The sequence below is a fragment of the Olea europaea genome, chromosome 15, assembly GCF_002742605.1.
Source record: "Olea europaea var. sylvestris chromosome 15, O_europaea_v1, whole genome shotgun sequence".
In the NCBI taxonomy this organism is placed as follows: Eukaryota; Viridiplantae; Streptophyta; class Magnoliopsida; order Lamiales; family Oleaceae; genus Olea; species Olea europaea.
The window spans coordinates 26,144,210-26,156,505 of record NC_036251.1 but is presented as its reverse complement, the minus strand read 5'-3'; the positions used below and the strand labels follow the sequence as shown (position 1 = coordinate 26,156,505).

The following is a 12,296-nucleotide window of genomic DNA, read 5'->3' as shown; positions in this document are numbered from 1 at the left end:
TCGACAATGTTGGCTTGGGATTGCTTCTTAGGTTTGCGACAATCAACCGAGCGATGTCCAGCCTTTCCACAATTGTAGCAATTGCCCTTGAACTTCTTTGCATTCTTCTTTGTAGATTCAACGGAATGCTTTCTCTTCTTTCCTTTGTTGTTGCTAGATTCTACCACATTTGCCTTTGCTTGTGGTATGCTATCCCCAACTCGTTTTTCCGAACTTCGGTTGTCTTCTTCAATCCTCAATCGGACCACAAGTTCTTCAATGTTCATGTCCTTGCGCTTGTGCTTGAGATAGTTTTTGAAGTCCCTCCACATGGGTGGAAATTTCTCGATAATTGCAGCCACTTGAAATGATTCGCTCACGGACATATTTTCCGCATGAATGTCATGGAGTATGACATGCAATTCTTGCACTTGACTGATGACGGTCTTCGAATCTACCATTTTGTAGTCCAAGAATTTTCCCACAATGAACTTCTTGATTCCGGCATCTTCGGTCTTGTACTTCTTTTCCAAGGACTCCCATAGTTCCTTTGCAGATTTCTTGTAACAATATACACCGTATAAGGCGTTGTCCAAGCCATTAAGAATGTAATTCTTGCATAAGAAATCCGAATATTTCCATGCATCCAAAGCAATCAAAGATGCCCTATTGTTTTCCCCTTCTTGTATGGCGGGAGGATCTTCATTCAAGACTTTCGCCAAGTTGAGGGTTGTGAGATAAAACAACATTTTCTGTTGCCACCTTTTGAAATCAACCCCAACAAATTTCTCCGGCTTTTCCCCATGTGAAACAGAGTTTGAATGTACGATAGTTGGGGCACCCACAACCGGAGTAGTAGTTGTATTCACAACGGGAGGAATCACACCGGTAGGAACACTTCCTTCAGAAGTTCCCATGTTCGAAGTTTCATTCGAAGTAGTATCGGTATTAAGAACCGTATTCATTTCTGTTTACGTAAAACAGAAGATCAACCAAAAATAGAAGTGAAGACGAAGTTAAACTTAACAAGTTTAACCAAACAAGAATGTCACTTTCACAAAATATATAAGAATTCGACTTAAGATTGTTAGAGGAATTTTGTGAATAGTGACGCCAAAATAAGTATAATGATGGTTTGTAAACAAGAAGAAGAAGAATAGTAGGGACAAAGCCGAGGCAAGAGTTGGACTCTTTGTCCTTAAGTCGAATTTGCCCCGCAACGGTGCCTACGGATTTCGGCAATCGACTCCCAAGATACAACGGCTACACTTGTGTTTGTAGCACTCCAAAACACAAGTACAACGAACCAAATTTAGGCTTATGTACTCCAAGGATGAAATGAAGGAAAATCAAAATAAATGAAATGATTTTGATTTTGGACAGAAAAGAGGATGAGAGACGTTTTGCATATCAAATTGTGTGGAATAGGACACCCAAATGGTCCTATTTATAGACCATGAAAGGGTGTGGACGAAATGGTTGAGGCCAAACCATGCACCCTTTCCAAACAATGCACCTTTATGAAAAGGTGTCTATTCACCGATTTTCGTCCTTTTTCGTAATTTCTCATTCATCCGATATTGGTTTTCGAAATGCCAAATATACCCTTCAATATATGCAGAGAAATCAAAATTCTCTTTCGGGGGCGTTGCCCCCGAACCCCCACGACCCCCGCGACCTGACCGGGCAGGTCGATCCCCGTTTGTGGCCTCGAAACGGCGAAGTGGCAAACAATTTTGCCTAAATGGATTGAGTCGAGCTTTTGATTATTTGGCCGAAGTCGATACGAAGTCACTTTAATCGATTTTTCAATTCTTGATTTATTTAACCAATATCCAACAGAACTATGGATTTTACCTTTTGTGTCAGGCATATGGGATCACTGAAGTCTATGAATTTTGGTTCCCTTGTAAAGGCAATTCATGGGTTTACAATGGTGCGCCAAAACTATGGTATGTCTATCCTCCTAAAGAATGACACTTATTGCGCTAATTGTCTCAGAATGAGTTATTTTTGTCTTCCCTTGGTAGAAGTAAAGGGATAAATGATAAGATTTTTGATGGAAAGATACATAAAAGAGGGATGGAAAATGAAATTAACGTAGATCTAATAATTTATTGTAAGTCACTCTTAAGAATTCTATCATGGTATTTCCTAGTGCCTCTTGAAAAACATTTACAACTTTTTCAGTCGTTCTTGGAGATGGAAATCTTACAAGTTCAAAAAAGTGATTTTCACTTTTTCAAGGGGTCAATGTACATAACAAATAGAAATCTCTATTGATCACTTGCTTATGCATTGAACCTGTACTAGCTTTCCTAGAAAATGAGATCTTTTGTTGGCACAACACGTCTAACAGATATACATTTTATGATATTTCAAAGGTTAACGTGGTATCATCATTATGTTCCTTCTTATTGGAAACCAGAAACTGGCAATGCATGCTGAGTTTATAATTAATCCTTTAGATGAAGATTAATAAATTGAGTCAATGATCAATTTCAGCTACTGTGTATTTATTAGTGTTTTGAAAACCGCTTTGGGCTTGCCGGTTCCATCCAGGTTGAATCCTTGACCTTTCATGTTTTTTGGGTCAATGTCTAGTCCGGGTTTTAAAGCATGGGTATTTATACAATTATACTATAGTTTGTTTATGTAATTCACGTGGACTCACCAAAGGTATTTATGATGCTTCCATCAATTCAAATCAGCTAATTTGATTTCACTTTTTTCATCACCTCAAAAAAAAATTTGTTTTCCCTCTTTCCAGGTACATGAACTGTTTACAGTTCGTGTGTCATGTTCTTTTATACAAGAATTTACATCTCTCGTCTAGGAACACTTGCTCCAAGAATGTACTTAAATTATACTTTTTTTTTTTTTTTTTTTTGTTTAATGTGTTGGGGTTTTCCACCATTTTTTCTTGAATATACGAGATAACTTTTCTTGAAACTAAAGTTGTTAATTTATTTTCAACATAAGCATTTTTTTTTTAACTTATAAGTAAAAATGTAACTTCTATTCAAAAGATTTTGCCCAAAAACCACCTGTAGCATTGCAAACACAGCATTACACAGCTTCTTTACAGATACAACCGTCATAATAAGATCCAAGTATTTCATGCCTAGCATTTTGTGCTATAAAACACACATAAACATGCACACTTCTGTAACTAGAGTACTGGAATCCAAATAAGGTTATCAGCTGGGAAGAAATGGCACACCGGAGAGGCACCAGGTCGAGTTTTCAGCACGCGAAACGAGACATGTTCGGGATCCCAATTTGAGGTATCCATGTGGCAAATTGCAGCAGCTTCCACTCTTCCTCCATCTTCCCCAACCAATGAAACCTTGAACAACTTGTTATCACTTTCTTGGCTATGGCAATAAAAAACCGTGTAAGGATAAGGCAACGTGTGACATGCCACTATTTTACGAGCTAAAATCTCCTCGGGCACTTCCAAGATGGTATAATTTTGCAGAAGGGTAATGGACTTTGTAAGATGAGTCGTTGTAAGAACTTTAAATTTGGCCTTGAATCCGAATATGGATCTAGTTGAGTCGAGCATGGATTCCAAAGAGGTGGCACAAAACTTGGTTTCTCCTTTAAGGGGTGGGAATTCACAATGTTGAAGGGTATTTTCCATTGCTTTGGCTTGTTTTGAGCCCTTTAGGAAGGAGAATAGTTGAAGAATATAGGGAAGTTTTTCTGATGAGAAGGGAATAGAATCAGATTCTTCTTTGGACAGTAAAGGGGGAGAAGTTGAAGGGTCCTTTATTGGGAAGTAGATAGGCATTTTCTTCCCAACTTTAAGTTCATTGATATAAAAGAACACATTTAGTTCAGGATCCAAGTGATTCGTATGTGAAATTGAATATTCATGTAAATTCTTCCCAGAATTTTCATCCCTACCAGCATGAATTCGAAGATGATTATTATAACCCACTCTTTCGATATTTTCCCCATATACTTCAGTCATCTCGAGAAGCTGCAATGGTGTCAAAATTAGATAAAAGTTCGTAGTCTGAAAAAGGAAAGAAATCGAATACAAAAGCATACGATGTACTCAAACTCATAACACAGCTATTTATCAACAAATCCATAAATCAACATAAGTTCACTTGAAATCTAAAATTCCATGGCTTAAAATTTAGCAAAAAATACATGCAGTTTATGGAGTTATAGTGCAGAAAGAAGGAAGAAAACATTACCTGCAACACAAGTAGTGAGCAAAAAAGGTGGACATGAAAACCAAAACCCATATTTTCTTTTGTTAAATCTGTTCTATCTTCAACAATCTTCAGCTTCTGCAATAACACCAAAATAATGACTTAAAAAGCAAGTTAAACTATTGAGTATTAGGTAGTGATATGCACAGAACTAAAAACAAGGAATTTCCATTAAATATAACCTCATGCTGATGCCTTGTACAGTGATTTTCCAGATAATATTCAAATGCCCTAATGGAGTTTGATTCTATTTTGATGGTTGGAAAATGGTATTCAATACTTTGTGTCCCTATCTGCTGAGTAGGAGTTCATATACAAATCTTGATTGGATATTATTTAAATTATTTGTCAATGGGTTAATACTGGTCAACCCTGCCTGCGACCATATGGCTCGGATCGAAGAAGTATCTCAAGAGTTAATCAGGCTCGTTACAATTTACTTCTCTTTATAATATTCACATCAGGAGATGTAATCAGTGTAGTTAAAAGTTAAAACCTCTAATTTTCTTTGGAATAACCTTATATCTGTTTTTTTTATATTAAAAGTAACTCTCTTCGCGTTATTGCAAGAACTAAACTCTACATATTTAAACCTAATTAAAAACCAGTAAAATAAAATTATGATTAATTTGTGCATGGCTAGATCCACTTAAAAGTTAAAACTAACATTTCTTAATTTTCATTATGATTAAATTGTCTCTTCCCACTAGTAGGTCCAGTGGCAATCAACAATAGTGACATTGTGGAAATTAACATGCATCAAAAATATGTTGCACTTATTGTCTTTCTTTTGTAAAGCAATTGGACTCTGTGATACACTGTATGTATATGTGTGTGTCTTTATCATTAAAAAAAACGAAAAAAAAATAATAAAAAAAATAGACAGCTTCTAGATGTCGTATTGGGAGGTCAACTTTGGGGGGCCAGAACATGATGTTCCTTTAATTCGTATTATTTATGTATTTTAATTAGCATGGACAATCAACTTGCATTAAAATTCTATAGTAATGGCACTATTTAAAAATTTATTGTACACAATCAAACAGTGTAAAAACATGGGTTATCGAATAAAACAAATGCGCTTGTCCTAACCCATTACCACATCATTAAACAAAGTCATTTGTGTCCACAGTAATTGCCAAGGTTAGTGGTGACATCCCATTAAGGACAACTTTGAAATTAAGGCCTGTCAATCCCGATAAAGACGTAATTTAAATAAATAATTTTATTTATTTTTTATTATTTTAAAATATAGACGATATATTTTAATAAAATTCTTAGTATCAGGACAAATAAAAGTTTTACAGTCACTCATTTATAGAATTTAGGTAAATATCATAAGGGGTTTCTAATCTTTCAAAATAATCACAATCTTTTAAATCTAAGTCATCCACGTCTCGAACTAACAAGAAAAAAAATGTTTATTTGAACGTCAAATATCTTTCACATCCTTCACGTGATGTCAAAGATGGATTCAGGCAAGGATATGTTTCAAAAACGCTAAGAATTTTGCCCTATTCAAAATTTAAATGGAAGTTGAAGTGACCGTGTTTTAATGATTTTAATCTTTCAACCCAACATCGACATGTGATTTAACGTTTAGATAAATGTTTTTTGGCAGAGAACATGGGTATTATCAAGTTCTAGAAATTAGGAACAAGAGTGTAACAAATGGTTGATTGAATTTACTCTAAAAATTATGTACTTATTTAACTTTTGATTAAAAAATAAAATAAAATCTAACCAAAATCTAGAAGACTCGAATATTTAAATCAGCTGACAAATTCTGCAATGTCAAAATGCAATCCAACATAAAAATGTTAAGATTTTGGATAAACTTGCAGAAGATGAGTAGACATTTCACATTCATATAGATGATGTTTCAAAAGCTGCTTCAACTATGAAGATTAAAGTAATGACTTTTTAGTTTTTGATTAAAGATACGTGTAGCATGTGTATGGTTTGTGCTGTTCAGAAGTTGACAATTTGAAGATTCCTATAGCTGAATCATGAGTGGGGATACATGGATGAGTTCTACTTTTTTAAGAATTGCTTTGCACCAAACTATGCTTTAATATCATAATCAAATCACTCGATTGTACAACTTCAAGAATTAATAATGAACTTATATGGGTTTATGTTATATCAATCAATCTGACAAAAGATAGTGCGTACCGAACATTAATACGGATTTATCTTAACTCAATCGATCCATAACTAATGCTCATACCAAGAAAGATGAAAGGCTTTTATTGCTAAAATTGTGACTATTTACCAATAGCATTTCTTCAAGTGCGCCTCAGACTGAAGTCAAGAATCCAATATGGATGGTGCATATAATCTTCAACAAGGTAATCAATAATATTCTTCTTATTGGTCAACACCTCAAATCTGGTGGTCCTCAATTCATTTTACAAAGCATAGGAGCTTCTCCATTTCTTTTTTAGCAAACGACTTGGTCGATGATAAACTTTAAATAAATTTATTTATTTTTATTTAATAATTTAAATTTTAGATAAAGATAATTCAAAATAGTATCATATAAAAAATAATTATCTTAATTATTTAAGCTTTCAATAAAAGTTCTAATTTGCAAGTGAAATTACAAATATGGGGAATAAATACCTACCGAAGATTTCTAGGCAAAGAAACTGAGTCATTCGAGCGTGCATCTATCTATAATTATTATATTAAAATATCTCATCAAGGGAAAATCATTTTTTAGAAGATTTTAACCCCCGTATAATTCAACTATTTCAATAATACTTTACTTTTTTATATGTAATAAATATTATATAATTATTATCATTTATGTTATTAATTCACAATTAATTAACATTCACATTAACCTAGATTCAATGAATTTTCAATTTTGAATTACATGAATCTAGAATTATTATAGATGAATTTATTCATATTCATGTATCTATAAATTTTAATGGATGTTTAAATTTATATATTAACAATTAATTTTTATGTATCAAATGTAATATGAAAAAATTGTTCATTTATAGTATATCATCATTACAAAAAAAATTGAATTATAGAAATTGTGTTTTAAGAGTACAATTTTCTTCTCTTAAATTTCTATGTTAAATTTTATTTTCTTTAATTCGTTCGAAACTCATCAAATCATCCAATAAATTGGTACTAAATATTACTTTTACATCACTCACGTTCAACTTTTACTAATAAAAACTAAAATCTATGAGCATTTGGTATTACGGTATCCATCTTTAATTTCAATTTGCAACTTTCCAGTGCTAAAGGTCTCCCTCTCGACGTAAGGAGTGCACCTACCCCGGATCCTAACAAAACTTTTCTACACAACCACGTGAATAAAGTGTTGAAAGATACGACTTCAATATATAAATTTGTTTCGTCTCAATAGTTTAAACTTTTCGGCTTGGTGCGATATTTAAGTATTAAATTGGTAGATTTGTCCTCTACATAAAATATTGTATGTGATAATGTGATGGGTCAACACCATCTAGATGCCTTGCACGTTAATAAAACGACATCACTTCTGGTGCCCACGGATTGACTATTTATTTGCCAGGCTTTACAGGTGGCTAATCACTGTCTTCAGTTTAGTTAGTTATACAGGCCCGTTTACGAGTGATTTTAGAAATTGATTTTGTGATCGTTAGAAGAAAAGTGAGACTCATCTATGAGAAAATAAATCAAACTTTACGACTGAAATAATTAAATAACGATCAAAAAGTCAATTTTTTTGAATGAAAAAAACTCTCAAACAAGCTCATAAACTACATGATTTAGAAAATGGAGGTCCCTTATTGGCCCATCATTTAATTATTTCTACAATTATGAATTAGGCCAAAGCGATTTGTACAGAGAAGAGGTTCCTCCAGAACAAACACATGAGGTCGGCCTCACATGGGACTCATCGATGATAAAAAATTGCAAAAAAAGTCAACCTTCATCTTTGTGTGTATTCTGTAAGACCTTTGTGAAGCCTTCTTTTGTACGCATTGTGAAATCCTACGAATTATTTTAGCTATAATTTAATTTACACACTTCAAAATGTTGCAAAGTATCGGGCTCAGCCTTGGTGTTATTGTACAAGCTCAAATGGTAAGGTTTACTTTTCATGCCCAAGCACCAAAAACTCAATTAGTAAAGTTAAAGGGCATGAAAATTTTTTTTTTGAAGAAAGCACAATCGTGTGTATAGATAGTCTAACACTATTGACGGATTAGATTCATCCACGCGTAGTGTTGCCACCCCATCAGCATAATTTGCTTGATCCCTATGTCAATTTTGGATAGCTAGTGAAATCGCTTTAACAAATTACAGTCTCGTTTTATATATTAAAAAAATATATATAGCTATAAACAAATTCTTTTAAATGACATAATTTATGCGTACTTGATTGTACTATTAATGACATCATCCATATGCATGAAATAAATTACAGCAATTAAAGGACTCACCAGCATTAATCTTACGAGCATCTTTGAGCCTCGTTTTTAGTAAAAAATGCATTTTGGAATAATAGACTGTTGTAGAATGTGTGGATAAAAAATAAGAAAAAATTTTAGGTTTGTGTACAATATTATTTTATTGAATAATGTGTGGTTGAAAGGAAGAGACAGGATAAAGAATAATGGGGATCAAACATGTATGTACATTGATCAAATAGTCAATATCTGATGGTTGTTCAAAGCACCAAAAAAGGGCTACCGACCATTAGATTATATCACATTGTAGAAAATAATAATTTTCTTATAAATCCAAGTGGCCTATAAATACTAAGTCAGAGGTTGTACAGTTTGCAGAATACAAAACAATTTTGTGTTCAATGAGTTTGAAGATGAACGTGAGAACTCCCTCTACCATCTTCCTGCTCTCCCTTCTCTTGGTAATGTCTCTCATATAATTACTTTTGTCTTTCACTGAAGTTTAAGATTATTTTCATAATAATTTGATCGTTTTAGAGTTATTTGTAGCTCTATAAATAGGGTCGTACTCGTCCCGTTTGCCTGATGTTGTTTCCTTTTTGTTGAACCAGCTTTCAAGTGTTATTGATGCAAGAAAAGATCCTGGAGACTACTGGAAGAGTATGATGAATGATGAGCCCATGCCTAAAGCAATAACAGACCTTATCCATCATGACACTGCAGAAGAATCAAATCATTTTCTGAGAAATTTTGACACCAAACCTAATGTTATAATATATCACAGTCATGTTCAGTCTGCAAAAATGAAGCCTTCTCCTCTAGAGGGTTAGTCTACGTCGACCGGCCGATCAAAGGAGGACATGTATCTTCTGCAGAAGATGTTGAGGATACCTTGAATTTGAACTTATGATTTGTAGGGATTGTAGTAGGTTGAATTGATGATGATGTTGTAGTAGTTTATGTTGTCTTTTAATTGTTGTCTTTGTAAGAAATCAGATCTTTCTTTTAAAACTTGTGCTTTTCAAATTATTTTGATGACTTTGTAGATGCACATTCAACATCCATACATCTTTGAAGAAGAATCAAGTCAAAAATGCAGGCAATGAGCAAAATAAAAGAAAACAACAACTATAAACTTAAGAGCTTGTTTGGCATAACTTTGAGAAGTCAAAATGAGTCCTGAGATTTAAAAGCTATTTTTGGACAAGTTTGACTAATTTTATTGAAGTGCTTCTTGTAGTTATAAGAGTTTTTTGAAGAAATTGATCCAACGTGTCTTTTTTCTTAAAATTCTTTTTAAAATTAGTTTTCAAACAAAATTAAAGTAGCTTCTTCAAGGAAACTCTTCTAGAGGGAGCAAAAGTCATGTCAAATGGGTTCTTTTGGACAAACCTAGCTCATGTTTGGTGTAGATAAAAAAAATGATTAGATTTTTATACAATATGATAAAATGTGTGCTTGAAAATCTCATAAAATGTGCAATTGAAATGAGTTTAGAAAGTGGGAGTCAAACAAGAGCTTAAAGTCGGCTATGTAAATCTTTTTTCAACATTCTGTATAATTCACAGTAAAACTATATCTTAACGACTACAACACACTATCTCAAATTTTTGTCTTTCATCTCTCCTTTGTGATTTTGAATAGGAATTTCTTTAAGTGGTGACAAAAATAACATGTACCGATAATCTAAGTCGTCATTTCCTTAAATTTGCTCCACCTCATCGTGTTTGTCATTTATTATCGTCTCTTATTCTAGTACGGAGGTCGAGAAGCTTACAAAAGAAAAATAAGATTAAAAAATGTAGATTTTAGTGAGTTGTAGAGGGTTAGTACAACTAAAAATCTAAAATACACATTAATCAAAAGTCATGTGTGCAAGATAAAACTTCAAACCTCTTATAAGAATGCCTCTGTCCATTTCAGCTTTCAAAGCTTTGATGAATATTCATTTGGTTGGACAAAAATTGAAGTCGAAATTAATAATTAATCTTAATCATACGAGATCAACAATTTTTTTCAACTTTTAAATCACGCATTTATCAGTTTTTTACCAAAATCACAAAAACAAGATTTCAAGAGTAAATGATTGAAAATTTTGCCAACGAAAAAGACAAGAATCTTTGCTCACCAATTGATGCAACTACTGCTAAAAAGTCTTTGTTTTTTAAGGCACCGCTAAGAAGTCTTATCATTCAAGAATATTCACAAACAGTTGGGAAGACACTTTAATGTGAAATTTGATTTACAACGTGGGCACATACGTTGAAGTCTAGAAAATTTTCAATATTCTCGGAATATAGAACTCGGTACTTCATTTTATTCATCAACATATATATTATTGTACATGTTTGGGTTTTAATCATATTATATGTCTTAATTATTTAATATAAGTGTAATTAAATAGTGACAAATAATACTGAGTACTTCATGCTTTGAGAATACTGATTATTATTTTTTTGTCAAAGTCTCTTTTAAACAATAACTTGTTAGTGCGAATGAGTCTCTCTTCTGTAGAATACTTCAAGTAGGTATAAAGAACTATATTTGACCAATTTACCTTAGTTTCGAATTAGTAAAAGTTTTGTTTTCTTGAGTTAAATATTACATAACTTCCTTCTAATGGTTTCTTAATAAAACCCAATGTATAAACAAATTAATGATGTTGGGTTTTCCCTCTACTTTGAGGGACTTGCCCATTTAGTAGCCCACTAAAGCCCAAACCAATTAAACCATTTGATGGCCCCAAAAACAATACAAAAACTGATCCATACATACATACAGCAGAAAAAAAAACGGGATTCATTTTTTTCTAAAAATAGGCAGCCTCAGTTTTCTTGAAAAACAGAGAGTTACGAGAGAGAGACTTCGGCATTTCAGCTTCTTCTTGACCGGAGCTGATCATTCAGATTTCTCTCCATTTCTCTGGGCTCCACACACTAGTTTAGTGAGATTTTCTCCTTATTGTGTGTGTATCTATTTTAGTATGATGTTGTTGTTGATATCCAAGAATATATATGTGTTCTTGATGTATTGGTAGCATCTAGAGTTTGCTTTGGAGAATGTTAACTGTGTATCCCATTATTTTATAGTGGAAGGCTTTTACTGGACTAGGTCCTTAGATTTTTCCCTCACGCCGAAAGGTTTCCCTAGTGAACAAATCTTTGTGTTCTTATCGTTCAATTTCTGCCAGTGTGTGTGAATTAATATTTGGAGCCGAGGTTATTATTTTACTGCCATTTTTATTCTGCAGAATGGGGATTGTGAAATTTTTTTCGCTGCTTGGTTTATCATTATTGGTTCAATTCCCAACAAAGTGGTATCAGAGCGAAGAGAATTAAAATGAAGGATTTGGTTAGTGGCATGGCTAAACTCACATCTTCTAATTATTCCATTTGGAAGACTACGATGGTGGATATTTTGTATTGCAAAGATTTGTTCGATTCCATTGAATTGAATGGCAAGCAACCGATTCTAAGACTAATGAGGATTGGAAGAAAGTGAATAGAAAGGCTGTTGGACAAATTAGGCAGTGGCTTGATTCGAGTGTCTTCCATCATATAGCCAAAGAAGTAGATGCATACAGTCTTTGACAAAAATTAGAAGGTCTTTATGAAAGAAAGACCGCACAGAACAAAGCCTTTGTGATTAGAAGGCTTGTGAATTTAAA

At 33.2% G+C, this 12,296-nt stretch overlaps 2 protein-coding genes across 2 annotated transcripts; one reads left to right on the top strand and one right to left on the bottom strand.

Moving 5' to 3' along the window:
• Nucleotides 1–3,009: 3,009 nt before the first annotated feature.
• LOC111410662 (BURP domain-containing protein BNM2A-like) lies at nucleotides 3,010–4,358 on the bottom strand. Its single transcript, XM_023041113.1, has 2 exons — nucleotides 4,191–4,358; nucleotides 3,010–3,967 (listed from the first exon to the last, which is right to left on the bottom strand). Exons 1-2 carry the CDS (start codon nucleotides 4,239–4,241, stop codon nucleotides 3,152–3,154), a joined length of 867 nt encoding a protein of 288 aa, XP_022896881.1. The 5' UTR covers nucleotides 4,242–4,358; the 3' UTR covers nucleotides 3,010–3,151.
• Nucleotides 4,359–8,971: 4,613 nt separating this feature from the next.
• Nucleotides 8,972–9,658, top strand: LOC111411060 (organ-specific protein P4). The gene is made up of 2 exons (XM_023041633.1): nucleotides 8,972–9,090; nucleotides 9,241–9,658. Exons 1-2 carry the CDS (start codon nucleotides 9,031–9,033, stop codon nucleotides 9,457–9,459), a joined length of 279 nt encoding a protein of 92 aa, XP_022897401.1. The 5' UTR covers nucleotides 8,972–9,030; the 3' UTR covers nucleotides 9,460–9,658.
• Nucleotides 9,659–12,296: the final 2,638 nt, after the last annotated feature.

Excerpts from the sequence above, each read along its gene's own strand:
- LOC111410662 (XM_023041113.1), bottom strand. The coding sequence starts at position 4,241 with ATGGGTTTTGGTTTTCATGTCCACCTTTTTTGCTCACTACTTGTGTTG. Across the intron at positions 3,968-4,190 it reads GCTCACTACTTGTGTTGCAG|CTTCTCGAGATGACTGAAGT; the intron begins GTAATGTTTTCT and ends ACACCATTGCAG.
- LOC111411060 (XM_023041633.1), top strand. The coding sequence starts at position 9,031 with ATGAGTTTGAAGATGAACGTGAGAACTCCCTCTACCATCTTCCTGCTC. Across the intron at positions 9,091-9,240 it reads TCCTGCTCTCCCTTCTCTTG|CTTTCAAGTGTTATTGATGC; the intron begins GTAATGTCTCTC and ends TTGTTGAACCAG.